Here is a 23,861-nt window from a genome sequence, read left to right as displayed (position 1 = left end):
AAAACAATTTTGTAGAGGTAGTTTGTGCCTATTTCCAAAAAAATCTTTACAAAATTTTTCCGTCAAGAAACCGCGTTTTTCCAAACAATTGAATCATCCAACATTATTCCAGCGCAGATGGCATAAACATGTGAAAGCTGCCGGTATGTCAAAGGGTGATCCCATCGTTTGGAAATCAAGTGAAAGGAAAAGACGTCGGACTTTCTTTGCCCAGTAATATTTAATACATCTCTGCAACTGCATCTTCCCAATTTAAAAGCGGACGAAATCCAATAGCACTTTCTCAGGTTACCCTCGATGACCCTTTGGCCATTTATTGCATATACTAACAATAGACTTTCTTTTTTTCGACAAGTGCTAGATACTAAACACTTAGCACATGCTTTCTTTAGGAGGAGGCGGTCCGAAAATCATAAAATTACGTAAGAACGTGAAGGTTTAATACAGGGAATGTATGCGTGAGAATAAGAGTTTCACATTCGCGCATTATTGTTGGTGAGATGGAAAAACCGAATTTCGCACGGAGAGGTAAAGAGTTATTAATTAGGCGGATCACGGTCATTACATTAATTGAGATGAAGTAGTGAAAACTGAAGAGCGTTGGACTTGATCTCGAACTTTGACACTTTCAAGAAAATTTTCGTGTCCATTGTTCCGACATGAAAAAGAGTTTAGTTGCAACTATTTATTGCTGTTAAGTTTTACTTGGTTTATGTCACTTTCCCCGCAAATGAGATGTGTCTTTTTATTGAACTCTCTTTCACTCGATGCGTTACTTTATCATGCATTTTTTACTCAGGAAGAAATAAATTGTTGGTATGTTAAAAACTTGTAAAAATTTTCATTAAATTTGTCAGTGTTTTCGTTCAACGTAGTGATGATGATGATGACGTGATATTTTCCACTGTATCTAAAGTTTGTTTTTTTTAATTAACTACTGTATAAATCTCTGGTCTTTATTTTTTTTATGTCCAGTAACTCTTAGATGAAAAATTACCTACATCTAATTACAAATTAATTTAGATGGTAGCTTCAGATAACAATTAAGTTCGGCATCAATTTACCTCCCACCTCATTTATCCTTCACTTCTGACATTGACCACCAAATAAATAAACACTTTTTAAGTGGGTGTAACTTATTGTACCGTTTCATATCGCAACTTCTATCTGAATGAATTACAAATCGACTACACCGTACGTTGGACCTTGACCAATTCAAGTTCATTCACGCTTTCGCGACATTACGACAGCCCCAAAATTATGAAAACTGCAAAATTTCGCTTTAACTTTTACCGCTACTTAGGTAAGCAACGTTTCTTTTCATTTAATTTTCATCAACATTGTAATTAAATTTCATCTTTATTGTTATACTAGTAACTTATGCACAGATAATGAATTTATTTGCATCTTGTCATTATCACTTCTATGTTCAACAGAGCGGAAATACCTACTCTGGGAATTCTTTTTGTTTATTTATTATTATGGTGGCCATTTAGCAGATGCCACTCTACTGAATAAAAATAAATAACAATATAAACTTAGTTTTCTTTAAAATAATCCAATTTCTATTAAGCGTCACGTTTGTTCTACTAAAATTGATTTTACGATCTCTTCTTACCGCCAGGAATACCAAACTCGCTTATTTATAACTGTCAGCAATAGGAAGTTGAATAAAGAGTTTAATAATATTATCTTACCTACTTTTTATATTCGTTATCATATCTGAAAAGGTGGAGAATTCGATTAAGGTCAACGAATCGGTTCTGTAACACGTTATTTATTTAATGAGTATTCTATTCACTGAACTAATAAAAACGATTCATTAAATTCAAATTAACAGTGAATCAATCGATAGGGAACTTGATTGCTATCATCATATCTGGTGAAGTAATTACCAATTTTTTTTACTTTTATTCATTCTCTCTTTGGAGAAAACTCCTAGAAACATAAATTCATTAATATTTAATGATCGTCAATTAAACAGACACAGATAAAGTAGTGATTTCATAACAACGGAGTAATAGTAATGCGAATCTAAGGAAGTAAGAGTTGAAACTTAAATTCAAGATAATGGAATTATTAAGCCTTCGCATCAATGAAAACTTAAAAAGGTCAAAAACGGGTATTCTCTGTTTTGTCTATTAGATAATAGTAAAGACTAATTCCAGAATAGCATTTTTTTTCTTAGTTCTTATTCAAAAACTTCAAAAAATGTAAATTTTCAATATAATGAACATACAATTTAGTGTTTGTTTGCCACAATAGAACTTATTTTTAGTAAGACATCATTCGTATATTTTATAGGATTTTAAAGTATCCCATAAAAGGGGGCTTCTGGGCAAATCAGGTTTACCAAATTGTATAAATGAGAATAAAAAAAATACTTAAGCAATAAAGTTTAGAATTTTTATGTTTTGGATGGTCCGTCAAGCCAAGTGCCGGGAATCGTGGTAATATAAAGAAATAATCCATTTACCCCAAATGATAAAACATAAAGTTCAACATGAAATAAGGTTTCTCATACAAAATACAAACCAAATTATCACACTCCGGGACGTGTTACATCCTCCTTCCACTTGTTAATTGATCTCTGTTTTCCACTCCATGTAAGATCCACCACTTCTTCTTTTGGCCATTTTTGTAAAATTCCATACTTTTCGCACATTGTTTCGACTTAATAATCTTCCTGTGTTCAAGCATTGTCTTTGTGGTTGTTCGATTTGACTCAGTGCACTGTTAATTCAAAGTTTTTCCCATCACCTGTAACTTTCCTTCTTATATCGTCTCTATTGCTTGGATTTTACATTTTGGTTTTTTGTTCAACACCCATGTTTTATTTGCGTAGGTATTTGATAGAATAGTTATTTCGTTTCAATTTAAACAAATTAAAACAATTTGCGGTTTTGACCCATCTAGTTGAGCTCTTATTAATTCTATTTTACATACTTAATCATAAAGTATCTATTATAAATATCACGCACATAATTCTTAAGTATTTTTCAAAGTCGTTTCCAGCTTTGCATTATGGTGTCGATGAATTAATATTTACCAGTTTCTGTTTTGTTCGTAATTAGTTTGCTCTTTTTCTGTCTGTCAGTGCTTTATTATATAATTTTCTGTTTACAAGTAGTTAAACAATAAATATCTGTCTTAGCTACTGCTAAGTACTACTGTACTCGCTTTCAGTAAACTGAAATAAAAATAGCCGTGTTTCTCTCTGAAATGATTGAAAATAATTAATTGTTTTTACTATACTATACTATACTATACAAATTCTTTGTCAGTGCACGGGGGCACCTACTGCACACCTGTATATGTTTTGTATTTACTGATTGTCAAACTTCTTTAAAAAGTGCATATATTCGACTTTCGCTAATCATGTCCCATCAAGTTCGGATAAACGGATTTCCTGTAGAAATTTTATTAGCATTTGATTTGTAAAACTGGAGTCATTCAAGACATTAAGAACGAATTTTAAGTATGCTAAAAAAAGAAATTTTTAAAAAATCTACTTTAACGATTAATTGATTAAAAATATATTCATTTTTAGAAGTTCTTCGACCTACAAAATCTAGGAAGTACCATCAACTACACTTTTACATAATTCCGCCCAGTGAAGGTCTCATTTCTCACAAGGATTCCACAATTACCTATCATCAAATTCACGAAACCTCAATATATATAATAGAAACTGCAAGTTAGTGACCTCAGGATGAACATCACTCATTTCCACCTAATCTAAACTTCTCACGATGGCATAACAACCTTACTTTCGCTTCCTCGTCGTTCCCATAGCTCACATTTCCTTCACTTTTAGGGCAGTGGAGCTCCAACCATGCGTTACTCTCAACACAACATCGCAAACCATTTAAATCGAAAGTAATCGCATTTTGTGCCAGAGAAAATTCCATTTTACTGCAGGTTTCCCAATATTATTACCGGTATTGTATTTCGCCTTCGACATCTTTCGGATGCGTGCTTTCACCGACTTTACAAAACAGAAGCGGTTTCACTTGATTGTGTTGGGGTTTTTAATAATTAGCTCGATCTTAATTAAATTTCAAGTTGGGGGAGATGAAAAGAAAGTCAATCGAGATTGGTATCGCTGATGGTCGACTGTTGCGACTCCTTAAAACTTAAAATGTAAATGTGATGACAATAGAAATTTCTAGAGTGGAAAAATACGTTGCAAACAAACATACATCACTGTTATTTTTACTTTTATGGTAAGCTTGTAGTGTCTTTTACAATTTCTGATTTGTCTGCGCGAGAAATTTACATAATTGCGTGTTAGATATTATCAGCTTTTATTGCCGCAGGCTTGAGTAAAAGTGGTCAGAATGGGTCATCGAGGATGAAGGTGAAATCGACTTCGGAAATTATTGTCTGCATCATAATTGTGATTAATTGGAGACGACTATGGATAAGAGTTTAGTGACCCAATTTGGAAAAATTACGCCTTTGTTAGATAACATCAATAGAGAGAGAAATTGGTACAAATGTTGCTAATATTTTCCAAAGCACAACAAAGAGCTTCTGTCTGTAAATATTTAAGAAACCAATTACATACAATGAAAGAATAAATAAAGAACAGAGTTGCATGCTTACAAAACCAATCAACATCGACAAAAATTTTTATTTTTGCAACTATGTAGAAGCAAATGTGTTTAATTTTACATTTTATTTTGTCATATTTTAGTGATAAAACGAGTGTCATTTTTTAACTGAATTCGGAGAAGTAATTTTTATTTATTTTTGTAACTTAAAATGACCCTGTAAAAACCACAAATTTTAAGACCATTGACTTTGACTTGTACTTACAAGTACACAAAAGTATTGTTTGTTGCTCGCAATTATGAGCGAAATGCAAATACCTACATAACAAAAATATTTTGAAATATTGCTTCATTTAAATTGAAACAAATTTTAGGCAACTAACTTTACAGACCGGTCAAAAATATTTATCAACTTTCTTTCTTAGTACTCTGTCTACAGGAAAACACTTATAAGTAGTGCCTTTGTCTAAATTACAAAACAATAAATATTTAAATAATCACACATTCATTTCATGCTAATTGCGTTATACTACTTCTTTATTGACTAGCAATAATTTGTGAGTACGTAAAAATTAGGAGAGAAATTCTTACGATGGTTTCTCTTCATTACTCTTAACTGCTTTATGTATGCAAGAAAATAATTATGAATTTATAAATATGTATAGTTTATACCTAAAACACTGGGATTAAACTCAAAGTAAGTGTAAATACAAACTAAAAAATGTTGCCAGCAACAGCCCTAGATCTATTATTTATTTTTTCTTTACGTACCTATCTCATAAATCCGTTTCATATTGTTATTCGAATAATAAAAATTACTAACGAATTTTAGAAAAATTAGTGTGAATTATGTGTTGAAAAAAAAACTAAAAACATAAAAATTCAGTTTTTTTTAAATTTAGTTACAATTTGTTTGCTTTAGCACAAAAACCATTCCAATAGATGCAATAAAACATATTTTGATGAATCAAGTTCAAATAAATAAAATTAAAAAGAAAATAAAAAATGCTAATGTTAAATGCGCCAGGTCAGTAATTGATGATGTCCTCAAAATAGACATACATATAGCAAAATTTTTAAGTCAAAAGCTAAAAATACCATACAGATATGTTCCCAGTCCAACGAGATGTGCAGAGACGAAACGTTTCACAATGATTCATCCTCAATCATTTAGAAATCGACTAAGACAGACTGGACCGGGCATTACATTTATTGAGACAAAAAAATGGAATTCCTTCCTGTTGTAAACTGCCAATGGAACAGGTGAACGGTGTCTGCAACCATCTATTTATTCTGCGGTTACATTGGAACTGGTTCTTAAAGTGGATTAAACCTTTATAAACCTTTATAGTCCACGTAATACATAGTTTTTTAAAAAATTAAGAAGAATGCTTTGCTATTTATATATTTATTAAAATTTGAGTTGAAAGGGGTTTGTTTATAAGAATAAACAAACCCCTTCCAACTCAAATTTTACATTTATTTGAAACAGTCCTCAAGAGAACTTCAAGATTTTAAAAACATGTATTCATAATTTTAATTTTTGACCTAAAATTGTTATTACTTTGGTTTCGAAAATAAACTTTTCAGTAATGGCGGATGCGCTCCAGCAATTTGATAGAAATGAAAAAACAATGATTTAATGATTTTTACATCAGACCTCAAACCAAATTCTCAAAAAAATATATAGCAAAAAATTAAGTAGAATTTTGAATCCAATAAAATACATCATACAATTTCCTTCTGCACTTTATAGGTATGTTATTTACTGAGAGCTATCGTAGACAATATTCTTTCAAGTTTGTATTCTTGGTTGCCTACAACAATCCAAACGTGGGCGTTAATTGGAAATTATAATCATATTTAATTACTTCTATATTATAACAAACTCATCCGAACATCAACTTAATGAGTAGAAAGGTAATTCATTGACACCAATTTTAATTTATAAAAGTCACTAATTACTATGAATGAGAACTAGATTAAATCAAAATTTGTTGAATAGAATGAGACGAAAATGGTAAAATAATCAAAATTGTTTGTTCCACTTTTTCAAATTCGCAACTTTGTCAAAAAGTCGATGAACTGCATATGCATCAGCAGTTTGAAAGACCACTGTCAAGGATACTTTCATTTCTTAGCGCAGCAGCTGCAGCAGTGAAAGTCAATGAAAGTGATCTGGTTTAAATAGTAAAGAATTGAGCAATAGTTCATGTAATGTCAATTTAACTGCCATTCTTGAAATACAAGAAGATTACAAGTATCATCTCAACATAAATAAAACTTTATTATTTCAGCTAACAAGCAATTAAGACAATAACGTAAAATTAAAACAACTATGGTAACTAGACCATAAACCAATGAGTGTCCCTGTCCATATAACCGGCACTTCGCCCCACGAGATCATCTTCATCCCATTTAAAATAATTAACCGTAACTTTCCGCGCTGACAGCCGCCATGGGCCGAAATGGAGCCGTCATCCACGACCACCGCAGTGCCTCCAATTTGTCCCATTTTTAAATCGAGTGCGTGTTGGTCCTAAAATCGTACTTGAGGTCGTCTTCGATATGTTCCGTAACCGGTTTGATGTCTTCGAATTGAGGATGAGAAGGTAGTGAATTAAAATCGTGGAGGATGGATACCGGTCCGAATAACTCCACTTCCTTTTTTTCACCGTCTAGTGCCTTCCAACCATCCGTTAATTTACCAACGAGGTACTTGGGTTTCTTCGGTGGATAGAATGGATAGAATTTATCGACGGTGTCGAAAGGATGGGTTAGTTTTATGGGCGATCCGAAGATTATTCCAGTGGAAGCGGGCAGCGGCGAATGGACAGACCTTCAAAGGGAAATTTTATGAAAAGTTGGGATAAAGTATCGGTCTTGATTCATCGTTGCAGTTTCAGAGGAGGCAAGAATAGTCTATCTCTTAATAGCATTGATATACAATTTGTGTCTCCATATATTTTCATAGTACTTTTTTGACAGGCAATGCAAAGTGGCCAAAGAGAATCATTAAAAAAGGGAACCAAACTATAAAAATCTAAACGCAAACTATAAAACAAAAATATAAAACCTTAAATGGTTTTTCCTAATTTGTATCTTAAACATTCCCAAGTTGCTATGGAAACAAAGCTATTCTAACATTCCGTATCAAAATGGATATTCTAGCACTGAAAATGAATTGGAAAATAGCGAAAATAGCTCTGTTACAAGAACAAATTAGGAAAAATAATATAAAAACCTCGTTCATAAGGCCATTTAGGCACTCATCCATTATAAAACTCGCGGCTTTGCCGCTCGTTTTATAAACTTGGATTCGTGCCTAAAAAATTGCCTTATGAAACTCGGTGTTTTAATATACTATTAAATATTCACAGAATAACAAACAGCAATTTTGTTCAAATAAAAAAATATCTTGACACACCCTGTAGAAGTTTGTGGAAGCAGCATTAAAGAAAGTTTATTGTTAATGAAAGGAAAGTATGTGACATCAATTAATTTATAATTCCATAACAAAATGAAAAGTATTGAGCAAATTTAAAAATATGTAAATTAAAGGAATTCTCATACTTTGAAATAACCGAACCTTAAAATTAGTGTGACAAGCCAAACAAAATTTAAAAGCGGAACTTTACAAATTTAAAATTCCTTAAGACAATGAATTTTGACCGTAACGTTTATGGTACGGAAAATTAATTGTTAGTTCCGTCTAACATTGTTCAAACTAAGCAAATTTAATAATACATTACAAAATAGCAATTGTAAGAGTAGAACTCAGATGCTCCAGTTCTGTCATGTCACCTTGACCACAATGCTAGGGTCAACAAATTTAGAAACGAAGCAAGAAACGTCTAAATTATGCTTACAACTACAAGAAGTCATGTAATTATAGCATACACGTAAAAAGTAATAAATTTCTCTCACGTTTAACGTTGTAACACATACTTTACTTCTGTCCATACAAATTCGTTATAAAAAGGAAATCTAGCAATTAATCGCAGTTTTATGTAACTTCTAATCACTGCGGAGTTTAAGATGTTAATTGAAAGAAGAAAAGAGAAAATTGCTTGTATAAATGAATTGTGAACAAGAATACATTGTTATAATTGGAAATCAAGAGGTGGGGCCAAGAGAAGGCACATATAAAAATCCTGCTGAGACAGAAAATATGTGAGTGCCAGCACGTCTTCATTTTAACAGACGTGAAGCCACCGAATCAAAAAAACAAGGAAATGTTCGTAAAATCAACTGAGCTTGTTGATAACATTAGTAGAAATCAACTATCATTAGTAACACTTTGTTGCAACTACTAACATTCCTAACACTATTCAAACACTCCTTCTTGGGAGGAAATCTGATCTTGAATCAAAATAATCGAAACTCGCTTATTACTTATTAACTAACCAAGAAATGAAAGGTTATTAAACCTAACCGCATTTTCTACATTTCCCCGGCAATCTCTTTCACGCGAAATTACTAAACAAATTGTAGAGAGTAAATAATAACAAATCGAAATTGATTGAACGGTTGGCAAAGAGGACGTGGCTTCCGTTCATCCTTTCAATTATTTATTAAGCAAGTCAATAAACCGGTGACAATAATTGCAGTACTTGATTCGTAAATGGGATTTCAATCGAAAAGAAATTTAAGTGATGAAATCGTTGATTAAAAACGAAACTTTCTTTTAGAGGAGGTTCATTAAGTTGTCTAAAGCTAGTTCGTTTTTTGTCGTGTAATCCGGGTTTGTGATTATAGTAAAAGAGAGAAATTTTGCTTTTTAGGTGGATCTATAGTGGATGCGATTACCAGCTGATTGGATTTTAATGGAGTTTTTCTGTAATTTGTAATCGAATTTTTTATTTTTGAAAAAAAAAACTAAGTGATGAGGAATATAAGAAATATAAAACGGTTGGTAAGCAAGAGATCAGACAATATGAATAACAATACAAAGTAAACTAACAACAAACTTAGAATTTTTAAGAAATTTGAAAATCTGAAAGCAAAAACCGCCTAACGCAATAGCGTTTGACATTTGCTAATATTATGCTTGGCGTTTAATCTTCTTAATTTTTAGTCAGTAAGCATTTTTTTTTAATTAATTGTTGCACGTAAATCTGGCACCCAGTAATAAAGCAAAATGTAAAACTTTTGCGGTTTGACAGAAACGTAAATTTTGGACTTCTAGAGTTGTCTAGTTATTTTTTTCTATCAGGCATAAAAGCATAAATGTATGAATGAATAAATAAACGATATTCGAGAAAGGTACGGAATACAAAAACATGCATAAATAATAAGTAAACATAACACAGATAAAAGAAACATAATTCACAAACGACTAAATCAAACAAAGTTGCGAATAAATGAGTATAAATATAAGAAAAAAGTAAAGAAAACAAAATTAAGACAACTAGATAAATTAAGAAATATATTCTTCGAAAAGATCCCTCAGCGAATTAGAGGATACAAAGTGTGATCAACTTTTTTTAAAATCCATTAATATTTCCAATCAAACCGTAATTTGTAAAATTTTAAAAAATTTATGCAAAATCGACTTTCCCATTTTCTATCTAATCTAATTGCTACGCGGAAAGCAGGCGAGAAATTAGATAATTTACCACGACAATAAACGAAGAATTCGAGCAAAAAAATGAGTAAAAGTCATTGCCAATAAATGGAAAGTGGTTATAACAACACGAATTTTTCTACAACTATAAACCAATGACGCATTAAAAACCTACCGATCAAAAATGCTCCGTATGTGGGGCAACGTCACAAGTGCTAAAAACATCACCTGAAACCAAAGATGTCAAAACACGAGTTATAGACAAAACCGCACGTACCTGTAATAAACGGTGAAGACCCATGTCGTTATGAAACTGACGTCCGATTCTTCGTTACATCCTTTATATCACAATATTGAGGAAAGCGTAATTACCATATAACATGCACCATCGCAATAATAGTAATCAACGTGAAGAATGCAAAATTCGGAAGTTGTTGATAGCACACGTATTGAATTTGCACTGAGGCTATGATGGAAAAATAATTATATTGGGATGGTCTTGTACATCTTTCTTTTGGATGTTTTGACTTTCGTTAGAAAGGAAAAGTGACTTTGTTGGTGATAAGAGGTGAATGTTATTTGGAGTAATGTTGGTACATAGAGAGAGAGATAGAAAATGAGAGAGTTGATGGGTTATTATTGTTGATCGGATTGTGGTGTTGATTGGAACAGAGGCGGCGACAGGATTAGGGAAAGCTCGAGAATTAAAAGAAATTTTTATTAGTATTTAGTATTAGTATTTTTCTTTTCAGTCATCATCAGATTAAATGTTAAACTATAATATAGAGCAGCAAATTAAGTCTTACACAATGACCCATTGTCTCAGAAAATCAAGTAAAATTTTACTATCTCATAGTGATGGTTTATTGGTAATAGCAGTTAGTTCTTATTTTATCATCCACATGTTGGGAACAACTAATAAATTCTTGTAGTATAAAATTATAAAATAATAAAATTAGAAAAGAAACTAAAAAGCAAACAGCATGTCATACATATTACGTTATTCAGAAAATTCCAGGTGCATCGATACAAATTCATCTCGTCAATAAAAACTGAACCATGTAAATTAACTATTGGGTGTTCCGTTTTAAATATACAGTGGAACCCCGCTATAACGAGATACCAAAAGCGCACTAAAATGTCTCGTTATAACGGGGTCCACGTTTATTTTTAATAAAGCGTCTATCATAAACAATATTGTAACTAAAAACAAATCCAAATACAATACAATTTCCATAGAATCACACGTCAATCAAATGCACTTCTCAGAAAAAATATTTCTCAAAAAACGTTATAAAATGTTTGTGGTGTTTCATTATATCGATGTTTTTCCAAAATTCCATCTTGCTCTAACCGAATTAGAATTGCTATAGAGGGTTTAATTTACAAAAAAAAATTGTAGGTGAGTTAAAATTCTCTGATAATATTTGATCTCTCGTTATATCCGAGCGCAATATAGCGGAGTTCAACTCTAGTCTTGAAATGATGCGTATATTTCAAGCAACTGTATTTCTTCTTCTAGTTTTTTTATACATATATGAAAGATTTTCTTTGGAACTCGTTTTGTTTTCACCTGTTCTTCATAGAAAACAGTTTTTTTTTTCAACATCATTAATATTCCAAACGTTTCTAGTGTAACTAAACAAAATCATCCCAAACTTATAGTATTGAAATACTGCATACCCTAGCAATAATTTAAATTTTAAGCGTCAGATTTAAAATTTAAATTTTGAGTTTTCTAATATTGCGCTAATGATGCCTGTTTACAATTTTTTATCTTCAGCAAAAATAATAAAACAGCTGCATTTAAATATATTTTTTTTTATAAATTAAATAAAGATAATTTTTCTTTAATTTATTGTCAAACAGCCTACGCCTTTAGGTCAACATTTTCACATTTTTTTGGTGTTAATTAAATATTTTTCTCCACAGATAACTTAATTGGGCGTTTTAAAAATCATGTAAATTAGAGCTACAAATCGTAAATGAATGAGATGGAAAAATGCGAGTGAAAGTACAAGTAATAGTTAGAGGTCGGGAAAGGTTAAGGTCGGTTTACGGTAGACAGAGCAAGTTTGTTTACCTTAACCCTCCACTGTTTCAATAACTAAAAAGTTAAAATATGCAAATAACCTAGTGGCACTGAAAGTAGCAATTTTTTTTAACCAAACACGATGATAATTTGCACTACTTATTTTTTTGGTCACACCACAAATTGAGATTTCAATCCTGAAATAAAATTCTTAATAAAATGGGAAGTACTTTACATGTAATTATAATTTAATAGATATGCTACAAACGCTAATGAGTTATTAGAAGTCTTATTGAATGTTTTTTTTTGGAAGTAAGATTTCCAATTTTATAAAATGTACACGGAAGTGCCGTCTTCCTTCCGCTCGTTGGGAATTTCCACATTAATAAGATCAGCTTTAATAAGCCCCCAACCTCCGCCTATGCACAAACTGGCTCCATAGAAAGAGAGCACCGAATAGATTAGCCCGAGGTATGGTTGGATGCGTTTTTCTTCTACTTTCATGATTCCACCATTCAATCCATCTTTTTCCTTTCATTTTACCAACAAAATCGTAGCATATAAATAGCCAGTCGCCAACTCCTTCGACCATCACAAATCTCCTGGATTTAGTGCAGTGCATAACTCTTTAGTGTAAAACCTGTCAACGTAGCCACACGCAAATGGCCTACCGTCTTGTGGTAAAACCGCCCCCTTCACCCCCAAAACCATCACTAATCCCCTCAATTACAGATAGCCTCCTTCGGGATTATTTCCTTACTGGGCTTCTGCGATGCCGGAGGCCATCATGGAGGGTAACTACCCCCGATTCCAATTTCCACCCTCTCTAATTCACTTTTTTTTAGCCACAAAAAAGTCATCATCCATGTCCCATTCAAGGTCAAGACCATCCATCACACACACACCATCGTCAAACACGTCGGCCACGGTGGTGGCGGAGGCGGCGAAGGCGAATCCTACAAAGTGATCGGTTACTCAGGCGGCATTGACGATGGTGAAGTTGTCACACACGGCAGTGGCGGACACGGCGGCCACGGCGGCCACGGTTGGCACGAAGGTCACGGTTGGCACGGCGGTTTCGGAGGCGGTTTCGGTGGCGGTCACGGCAGTTCCGAAGAAGGACACTCTCTTGGTAGCGTTGGAGGAGGCCACGGATACGCCGGATACGAATCAGCTAGCCATAGTGGTGGAATTGGAGGTGGTCACGGATTTGCTATCAGCAGCGGTGGTGATGGCGGCGGAAGCAGCGAAGGTGGTCATGAAGTTGGTCATGCCGCTTTGAGTGCTGAAAGCCACGACATCGGAGGTGGAATTGGAGGAGGAGACATCGGGGGCGGACATGATTTAGGCGGCGGACACGATTTAGGCGGCGGACATGAAGTCGGCGGCGGGTTGGGATCGTACGGAGGCGGCGGCTTTGAGGGCGGCTTTGGGGGAGGACATCTCAGTGAAGGGATCAGCGGAGGAGGCAATTTGATGAGTAACAGTTACGACAGTTACGGAGGAGGAGACGGCGGTCATCAGGGCTACGAATAAACTATTACTGGAATTTTTTCCTTTCTCTACAAAAGTCTGCTAGTCTTTTAATTTTAGTACTTTTAATCTTATTTTATTGTTGATTTTACACTGTGTTGATTTTTTTTTATAATAAAAATAATAAAAAACTCAAAAATTAGTTTTTTTATCATGTGATTGAAAAAACGAGTTTTGTATTTTGAAAACTATTTCTTTTATTATTTTTAATTCTTATTATTTAATATAAACACAAATGCAACCGGTAGTACAGTCGTGCTAAAATTGTAACATTTACGTACCTAACTATCTATGCGAATATTATTTTTACTTTCTCATTTTTTATAAAATTTGGTACCACAGTCAAACTCTAAAAAAGCCCTATATTTTCTACAACAGGTAAAAAAAACAATAAATACAACAACAACAAATAACGGTACTACTAATATTAGTAGGTACATTGCGCTTTAAATTTTACCCTAATTAGATCTCATTTCACAAACCATATAAGTCAAAATTAATCCTCTTTATACAACGAATGTTAGAAATTACGACACAATGATCATGTGACTGTGCATATGACATTTGTGGTTGTCGATAGATGTAAGCACCCCTAAAAAGCTATTTTGTGATAAAATACAATTTTGTCAAACTTCAACTTATATGGTTTATGAAATAAAGAATAAAATTTTTAATCAAAGCCATAACTAGGACCATCAGTCTTGTAATTTTCATAACTTTCTTCATTAGAGGGACCAAAATGATCATAATCAGAAATGTGGTACTCTTCGTACTTTTCGTACTTTTTGGGCTTTGGTGCATCATAATCCACATTGTTATACCCATAATCATCAAACTTTTCTTTTTCTTCGCGCTGAGGAGCCTTAGGCTCTTCATTATTTAGATAACTGTTAACAACATGAACATTTTTAAGGTACTCGTAGTCATTCGACGGGTACTTGTAGAAATAGTTTAACTCCTTTGGTTTTTTCTGCTCTTTTACTTCACTTTTAACTGGAACAGCATGTACATTTCCAGGAAACGGATCAGTTTTCGCATTATTAAAATCAACAACCTTTTCCGTCTTCTGGTAATCATTGCCCGTCTCTGAAAGAGGATAGAAGTACTCTCGGTCGTACCCTGTGGTAGCATCTTCAAATGGTAGCTTTTCTCGAACTTTGTATGTACTTTTGACCAGATACTTGTTGTCTGGATTGTTACTAAATGGATTATCAACAGTCTCCGTTTGGTACTCTTCACTCTTCACAGTTTTCCATGACTGTTGGTACGGCCCAGTGTATGGTTCGAAAATGTACGGATTGTCATTCCCGTAATGGAACCCTGGTGACGGTTGCTCTTTTTTTGGTTGTTGTTTTAGCTGTTGTAGCTTAGCAGGACCTTGACGGTACCCCGCAGGTGGTGTCGACTGATATGAAGAAGAATACACGGGATGAATAATATACTTATCATGATGCCGATGATTCACAATTTCAGGTACAAGTATCTTGATGTGCAACCTGCAATCAAGAATTTTATGAAGGTAATTTTATGAAGCTCCATACTTGTCATTAACTCCGGCACTGCTCTTCTCCACCACCAACCCCAAAATGAAAACACTAATCACTTGCAAATACATCCCGATTAAAGACACCTCATGGTCTGCCCGCATCAATTCAACTGTTTCGTTCCATCAAGCAAGGACATTTTTATAGCAGAAATTCGTTCCTGCAATTGCGGTTACAGCAACGAAAACAAAAACTCTTTGAAATTTTGCGATTTGTCACCGTCGGGAAAAACGCTTCCGTTTATGGGTGTTTCAACATTGGAATTTTCGAAACAGGCGCGTGGTAGATAAAACAGTGGAATGCCGTGGTAGCCTTGATACCAAAAGAATTTTTCGGTGTGCGGTGTCAACAAACTTTTAATTGGGTCGCTGTAGGGATGGAGCCGTATTGTTATAACATAATTAACGCTTGTGCTTGAAAATTGGGATGATGATGGTCGGATTCGTGGGCTTTAAAGATAGTGTTGTCGGGAATTATTGCTCGTTATTAGGTTTGATGGGCGAGGCTGCCAGAGGACTGGGTTGATGGGTAAGGTGATATACTGAATGAAAATGATACACCTGAGAAATATGATGATAATCACACAAATATTGATTTTAAATTACTAAAAAAAATAAGTTGAGATTGTTTCAACAGACAATGTGAAAACTAGTTCTAAAAAAAATGAGTAGAAATTTGTTGTTTTCTTACCATAACTAAATAAATCGAGAAGAACTGATAGGTATTTGGTTGTTAGTGGTCAAATTTGAATTTGAAAAGTGTTTCTATTTTTCATGATAAATTATATTGATACGTTTACAAAAATTAGAAGTGGTTTTACGGATTTGACTAATAATAAAATATTTGAAAGAAATTTAGAGTAACAATTTTTACGAATAGTTTAAACCTGTTTAAGTCATGAAAATATTTTGAACACAGGACTTGACAAACTTTTAGATTTTTGGAAATCAAACGAAAACGGCTTCAGTTTGTTAAAGCATACACAGACACAATATCATTTGTAATTTACTCTAACAAGAATAATAATTTTTCAAACAATGTAGATTAAATATAATTGAGATATTTAAAAAAAATGTACTTACGTATATAACTAAATGATATCAGGTAATTAAGAAAAAAACAACAATATATGTAATATTATTTTTCCTTTTCCTGCTAATAAAATTCTCATTTTACAAATCAAATCTTATTATTAAATTAAAATTTTAATAAAAAGGATAAATAACATGTTTAAAGCAACATTTTACTCACATTGCTATTTATTTGAAATGAAGATATACAAAATTGAAATTAAAAGCAACTAAAATTTGCACTACCACTAAAATTAACGTGACACTTCACACAAATTCTGCACAATCCCACAAGATGTTATGAACGAAACTACAATGATTGGCGGTATCCAATTTATGGGCAGAAAAATCAAAATTAGTTTACAAAAAAAAGTTCATAAATAATGGGAATATTTTTTTTATTAAAATAAAAAAAAAATGTATGATACACGTGAATAAACAAAGTTTAGAGTAATAGAGTACTTTATCTGTCTCAAATAAGTGAATAAAGACCACTTTATTAGTGCACTTTAGAGTTTTTATTCACTTATATCATAAATAGCTACCATTTTGAAAAGCTCTTCAAGCCCATTATAATTAACACACTAAAACAATGTAGCTTAGTGAAATCTAGCAATAAAAATAACCTTGATTAACTTCCATAAAGTTATTTGTCGCAAAATAATGCTACAATTAACACAGCGTCAACTTTCTCTTTTAAAAAAATTAATGACAAGAAACAAAACAGTAAATTAATATTAATTGTGGAATAATTGTCTTATATTTTGCGAGATGTACGATTGTAACTGACACCGAAAATCGATTATATAAACTGTTGCGCTAACCATAAATCGTGATTCTCATTAATAAAGTAGCCCCAAAAAATGCAAAATACCTTGTCACTAATAAAACAACAAAATTACAACATTTTAATTGACCAAACCGCGATACCGCCGGCCCATTTTATCAACATAAGCTTACTCAGCAATTTTTAGCGGCTTCCTGTAATTGAAAATTTCGGCAACAAACTTAACAGTTAATTTATTTATATACAGTGCAGAAAAAAATCAGTACGAGTGGTAATTAGATAAAAATTTGTTTACACATGCTCATACGCATTTCGCAACATCCACTATTATGCAACTTGCTAGTCCTGAAATGTAACCTGAAAACAAAATCTTTCAGTCCCAATTCATCTTTTGGCCGTACGAATTTCTAAGCTCCGATTTCATCGAAAACCGGCTTTCGTTGCGTGTTCCGTCTTCAGGTAAAATTAATTAATGCGGCTGTGCGTAGGTTACGTGCTTCTGGTCAGCGTAGGGCTGATGGTAGGGCAAGGTTAGGGCTGAGATTATAAAACCCACCCGCGGCGCCAGATTATTGCATTCTTTCTTTGGTGTTTTCGGTGTTCAGGTGTGTTACAGTGTCCGTGATGACTACCTTCAACGGATTAGTGGTAAGTCTTCGTGGTAACATCCTTCCTCTTCAACATTGCATTCTTCAGGTGCTCTTAGTGGTACTGGTGTCGAGTACGTCAGCGTTCTTTTGGGGCTCATCAAATCAAGAACCGTAAGTTAAAAAAAATGTGAAATGTGTGGTACCAAGGATAATTTGCAGGACGCCACCATATCCCCAGTACTATTACCATCAGCGTCTTCTGCAACCAGCACCGGCTTACACGGAGCCTCCGGTGGTGCCGTCGATCCCTGTGCAAGTACCATTGCAAGCCCAGCTCGCTCCTGCAGCTGTTCATAATGTGCAATTAGTACCATGTTTGTGTCCTGTTTCCCAGGATTATGAGTACGACAAGGTCCCGCAGGAGTATGTTGTGACTAATCAACACAAAACCCAATGAGAGCAAGAAATGGAATCAACCACCGAAGACTGACGTTATTTATAATTTTTATTTATATAAATATGTACTGATTATTCAAATAAAATTTATTTATTAGAGTTGGTAAACCCGTTTTTAGTAGTGTCATGTTTTACACTTGTAAAAGTACCAAAATCCGGCTTAGTGGACTATTTCTGTGCATATAAAAACCTTGAAGTCGAAAGTGGTAACAGTGGTGACAATGTTGCGACTTGTGGCAATTTCGGTGGTCTTGAGTGCAATCATAGGAGATCAAAGGTAAGTTTTGTTGAGTTTTACAACACAATTGTCACATTTTTGCAGAAACATGGTTGGTGCGGTACCTCATCGGTTTATAAATAATCAACCCATGGCTGAGAATCGACGCTACCATTGGATTAAAGACTTGAAAAAACAAGAAAGACTCAAGATCAAACACCTTAAAAAACACTTCCGAAAGTGCGGAATCTCACATCCTTTCAAATTCAAGTGGTTCCGACGCTCCGATAATGATGATTTGGACACCATCCACGTTATGGTACCTTATGGATTCTCCGACGAATATTTACCAGAGCCCCAGTTCGCGTACTCACCATCTACAACACCCAGATTTGTTTACAGTGTGAAATATCGCGAAACTCCAAGCTCAAATTCCACTAATCTAGAACTCTTAAGTTAGTGTCAAATTTCGAGTTCTGGTCTAGTTAATTGTAGTTTGCAATAAATTTAACGTAATGGATATGGCTGTTATTTTCATACGAAATTTTACCAACTTTCTAGTTGCATCTTTAAAATGCATATTAGTTCGCTAACAACCCATGAAAGTTTAAGAACGAATTCGTGTACCAATTGAATTCTAGAATCTTAATTGCTTTAATTAGTCGACTTTCAGACGGAAAGAAAACTGATGTAGTAACTGATTGATTCCTCGTTGTCTTAATCATTCTTGCATAATTCGAAACTATTAAAAAAAATAGAAGATGGCGCAAATTGCTTCTTCGATACGGATTAATAAACAATACTATCAGTGCATTAAGTGTGTTTAATTCAATTTAAATATTTATGAAAAAACGTTTCTGCGGTTGGACAGCAACTAAGCGTTTCATCCGAATTTAAAACAATATCGTCCTTTCACATTTTCATGCTGTTGCTCATTTAGCTAAATTGTTTAATGAAAAGTGAGAAATCGATTGGATTTGCAACATCCATAGTCAATTTGGAAATTTTTGACACGAAATTCAATCAATTATCTAACATCGGAAAGTAATTTTTGGTTCAATTACAGATAATGAGTGTTCTATATTTTTAAGAAGAGATTGTTTTAATTCGATTTTGAGAATTGAAAGTAAAAAAACGACATTTCAAATGAATCTGGTCACGAAAAATCGAAACAGATTTTCTTGCCCTTATTATAATAGTTTTTATTTACATCGTGTGTGGTCCAACTTTGATTCCGTTCTCGAGACAAATTGTTATTAACGTTATTTCTCAATGCTTTTAAATTTTGATAGTACTGGCTTATTGACCACGAACGTGACGTAAGGGAAAGCTTCGTCCACGCTTTTTATTTTCTTCGTCTTTTTCTTGTGCCCCGGGAAACCATTCTACAGTTGCTTGTTTTTGAAAAAAAAGGGATCTTACGCAAACGCCAGTCGTGATTGTGTCTACTCTGCTACTGAATCAATTTCCACATCCTCCCAATCATTATTTCCAGATAATTTCACCTGTTTCGTTAAATATCAGACAATTGCAAGACTTTAAGAAACTGTTTTTCCGTCGTGTTCAAGAACTGATAACTGGAAAAAGGTAAATGTAATTTCAATATTTGTGTGACCTGTTTCAACTGGAGCCACTCTTCAAGTGAGTTGTGATTGTCGGCGAATTCCACCGGAACCGAAGCTCTACATTCAAATACTTATCTTCATTTTGAATATATTTTTTGTTTTTTTAAATACATTCCTAAATAAAAGCAGAAATATTTTAACTGTAGATAACATTTTGGGTTTTCTGAATTTTTGTACATTTCGTCTTTTATTTGTTTTTATAGAATTGTTAAATAAATAATGCACCTGCATTTATTATTATAAGAAAGTATACAAAAATAAAAAATATTGCAGAAAAAATAAAGCGCACTGATCACATTGAAGCCACTTTCGCTAAATTAGAATATCTCTGCGAAGGCAACGTTGTACGGTACATATTGTGGATAATACAGGTAGGTAATTAATAATTTTGATCTAATTTAGTATTTTAATAAAATAACAATCCTAATGTTTCCGCACAAACAAAATAAAAGTAAATCTTATTCACTAGCAGAAGTTAACCACCCGATCAAAAAGTTGCTTGTATTAAGAAAAAGAAAACGACTCTTTATAGCTTGATCTTCCTATTGTTATAAAAATAATAATAATTAATGCATTTACCTAAACAATGCAATTTTAAGGAAAAGTGCCTGCACATTTACTTAAATTATAGGGGAGTAATTAAATTTCGTATACGCTCACTATAATTCATAATAATAATTTTGATTAATTATGCATGTATTCGGCCTCGCGCGAAGACCTACTGTTACCCTTCACTTCTTTAACAAATTCGCTCGAAAAACCATTGCATAATTATTATCACAGTCCGTTGTATTCCGAGCGACCGAACCGTACATTCACCCATTGTATATTAGATTGGAAAGGTAAGCACCGCAAAAAAACTCAAATATTAATACGAAATTATATAATCCACCAACTGCAGCAGGAAGTAAGGAAGCAATCCTCTTTTTGCTCTCGAACACTTCCTTATAAAAACAAAAAGAATTTAGATCATAGCTGTGACGTAACACTCCATGGTACACAATGGTTCGAACAATGGGCGGTATTTTTTGGGGCAAAAACACAAAATTCTTGCATGTTCGTAATGGTGTAAAATACTCTTTATTAGATCTTCCTGTAGCACCCCTTTTAACCCATCTCGGCACAGGTGAGAGCCGATTTCAGCCACAAATTTCCGCCTCTTTGCGGCGCCCCATATTACTATAAAAGCAAACCTTCTGCCAAGTCACTACAAGCGTGGCTATCGTCCCATACACTACTAGCAAGATGAAGATAATTTCTTGGGTAAGAGGGTAAAATGGGGTGATTTGTAACAGGGTGACTTTTTATTTTTTCAGTTCATTTGGTGTCTCTTAGCTCTTGTCGCGAAAGTATCAGCAGGCGGACACGGAGGGTAAAAACATCTAAGGTTTTCTTTTATTTTTTTTAACTTGTTTTTACAGAAAACACCATGTCAAGTTTATTATCCCAATCCATGAGAAGACCATCAAGCACACCCACACCATTCATAAGACGATATACCATAAACCTCAGTCCAGTGGTGGTCACAAGCATAGCCATGGCGGAAAACCTGCCCATTTGGAATGGCATTAACCCTAAGTCATTACTTTAAGTTTTTCTTCAAAACCGAGAAGAGTAGAGTAGATGGATTATCTTCCAGATTTCTGTATTTCTCTTCTTTTCTTCTACACGTTACCTGTTTTTGTTAATTTTCTTACTTTGTATATATTTATCGTTCAGTATGTTGTAGTATGTTAATGTTAATACAATGTAACCATGATTGAAGTTGATTTCTAATTTTATGCTCCAATAATGCCACTTTTACATAATTTTATCGCAGGTAATATAAGTTTCATGAATTGCGATGGAATGAAGAGTTATTGCGTCTAGGATAAAACGAAGGAATGCTCAAAAAACAATTCTTAAGTAAATTTAGTCACCAGACCGCCACTGTTCTAATCATCTTGATCTTTTTTGTTCAGTTTTTTAACATTATCCTGAAACTTAAACTAAAGGTACAGGAGTGATCACAATATTGAAACCACTTTCGGACAATGACATAACTTCGATCGATCTTCTATTTAAGAATGTGCTGGTAAATTCAATGATGCAAACTTTCAGTTTTGTTTTTACTAAGTAAAAAACATATATCGTTGAAGCTTCCTTTCTAACAAAAAATATTGATACTCTTCTTCCAATCTCACGTATCCAAAATCCATTTCACCTCATGATTATTAATCCGACCTCAGGGATGTTCACGCTCCCAAAAAAATCAAATTCTGGTCGTTCGTGATCCAATTAAGTAAACTACGTTGGCTTATGAGTGCATTTTGTTTGTTCAATGAGCGTTTCATTTTCTGGAATCCAAGTCGTTTTTAATGAGACTTTGTCACACAATATAATTAGCCCCAAACGTCGCACCCCTTAGCGGCATTAAATGTTTTGGTCAAAATTCCCATGATTATAAAGTAAAGATAAATTAGCCACGGTTAATTAGGCACCATTTATTCGTATAGAAATTGTAATAAATAGTGATTATGTAAATGTGGCGTATGGAGTCTGATCCGGGGCTAAAACGATAATCATTGTATATGCATAGTTGATATACGTTGGTATCATTGGTAATATGGGCGATAAGTTATAATTCTGGTGGTACGTGATGGTGGGTTAGATACTATGGGATTGAGATCGGCGCCTTTGGTGGTGATTTATTTCGGTGGCCTAAATGTTATTCGAAACGAAATCATAATTAGGAATAATTGGGGTAGATACATAAAATTTCAATTATGGTAAAAATGCGTTTTCGAGGAAATTTTTAATAGGAGTAAGTTATTTTGAGAATGCCCAAAGCGTAACGGAACAGGGACTAAACGTGTAATTAATTTCTTCTTCTATTTTTTAAATTAATGCGTTAATATACCAGAAAAAAAATTATGGGAAAATTACCATGTAACAATAGAAAACTGAAATTTCGATTTGTCTTTTTTTGACCTTAATTTTCTTTAAACAAAGTTCTTTATGAGGATGTCTCGCCTCTAAACAGCCATCAACCGGTTGTCCTTATCCCCTTTTAAGTAGTCTTAACTGTCGTACATTACAGTACCACAACATTTATCACTTCACGGTGGGATTCTTCGGAACCTGTTTGACTGTCACCGCTCGGCTTGTGTGATATCAAAACGTTATCGTGTCGAGAAAATCTCCCGCTGTCTTTGTCTTCTCACGTAAATCCTCCTCCTCTTGTAGAGGGTGTTGTTTTCCCATCTCAATCATTAATTACTAAAACCCACGACTTTTTCTTCCCACCGGAGTCGTGGCCGAGGCGCCGCCCCTCGGAATCGTTAATGAAAGGCACTCTCTCTTCGTAATTTGGAGATTCTTAAATTAATATACATGTCACAGAGGGATAAGTGGCCAGCGTCAAGAGATTCCGTCTAGGATAAGAACGCCTCCAGCAGTGCATCACCGAAGGAAATTACTTCCCAATCCTATTATCATTCCATTCTTCGTACGGAAAAAACAAGCCATAAAGTGGGTATCGACAAAGCCGCGGTCATCGACTTGCTCGAATAAGAACATTTACATGATTCTTTACAGCCGGAGACATCTCAACCCTTTTAACGTGCCATAAATTTGTGTGAGGACCTAATTGGAGGTTTTACGGTGGGATAACGGTGATGGCTGTCATGGAGATAAGAGGTGACTGTGATGGTGATGGGTGGTTATGGTAGAAGAAGCAGAGAAGAGATAAAAGATAGTTCAACGGTAAATCTTTATATAAAATCGTAAATAAATAAAACATGGTAATTTACTGTGCCATATAAGTTCAAACCTTTTTTTGTTTTTTTTTATTTATTTTAAAAGGTTCATAGTCTTAAAATTAATTATGTATTATCCTTCTAAAAT

At 33.8% G+C, this 23,861-nt stretch overlaps 4 protein-coding genes and 1 long non-coding RNA gene across 5 annotated transcripts; 3 read left to right on the top strand and 2 right to left on the bottom strand.

The window, feature by feature from the left end:
- Positions 1-6,824: 6,824 nt before the first annotated feature.
- LOC148178663 (uncharacterized) lies at positions 6,825-10,488 on the bottom strand. Its single transcript, XM_088030773.1, has 3 exons — positions 10,400-10,488; positions 10,298-10,350; positions 6,825-7,395 (listed from the first exon to the last, which is right to left on the bottom strand). Exons 1-3 carry the CDS (start codon positions 10,421-10,423, stop codon positions 7,074-7,076), a joined length of 399 nt encoding a protein of 132 aa, XP_087886899.1. The 5' UTR covers positions 10,424-10,488; the 3' UTR covers positions 6,825-7,073.
- Positions 10,489-12,749: 2,261 nt separating this feature from the next.
- LOC148178662 (uncharacterized) lies at positions 12,750-13,770 on the top strand. The gene is made up of 3 exons (XM_088030400.1): positions 12,750-12,834; positions 12,887-12,948; positions 13,000-13,770. The coding sequence occupies exons 1-3, from the start codon at positions 12,817-12,819 to the stop codon at positions 13,688-13,690; spliced, it is 771 nt and encodes a 256-aa protein (XP_087886526.1). The 5' UTR covers positions 12,750-12,816; the 3' UTR covers positions 13,691-13,770.
- Positions 13,771-13,959: 189 nt separating this feature from the next.
- On the bottom strand, positions 13,960-15,383 carry LOC148178661 (uncharacterized). Its single transcript, XM_088030249.1, has 2 exons — positions 15,229-15,383; positions 13,960-15,183 (listed from the first exon to the last, which is right to left on the bottom strand). The coding sequence occupies exons 1-2, from the start codon at positions 15,333-15,335 to the stop codon at positions 14,358-14,360; spliced, it is 933 nt and encodes a 310-aa protein (XP_087886375.1). The 5' UTR covers positions 15,336-15,383; the 3' UTR covers positions 13,960-14,357.
- Positions 15,384-17,413: 2,030 nt separating this feature from the next.
- LOC148178660 (uncharacterized) lies at positions 17,414-18,226 on the top strand. The gene is made up of 3 exons (XM_088030444.1): positions 17,414-17,736; positions 17,785-17,849; positions 17,898-18,226. The coding sequence occupies exons 1-3, from the start codon at positions 17,713-17,715 to the stop codon at positions 18,133-18,135; spliced, it is 327 nt and encodes a 108-aa protein (XP_087886570.1). The 5' UTR covers positions 17,414-17,712; the 3' UTR covers positions 18,136-18,226.
- A 2,923-nt stretch (positions 18,227-21,149) lies between these two features.
- On the top strand, positions 21,150-21,740 carry LOC148178659 (uncharacterized). The gene is made up of 3 exons (XR_015769682.1): positions 21,150-21,239; positions 21,293-21,348; positions 21,398-21,740. It is a non-coding gene; the product is annotated as an uncharacterized LOC148178659 (long non-coding RNA).
- Positions 21,741-23,861: the final 2,121 nt, after the last annotated feature.

The sequence above is a fragment of the Gnatocerus cornutus genome, chromosome 2 (assembly GCF_029298725.1).
Source record: "Gnatocerus cornutus isolate USDA-ARS CGAHR chromosome 2, icGnaCorn1.1, whole genome shotgun sequence".
Lineage (NCBI taxonomy): Eukaryota > Metazoa > Arthropoda > Insecta > Coleoptera > Tenebrionidae > Gnatocerus > Gnatocerus cornutus.
The sequence above is the reverse complement of the archived record's forward strand: the minus strand, read 5'-3'. Positions and strand labels throughout refer to the sequence as shown.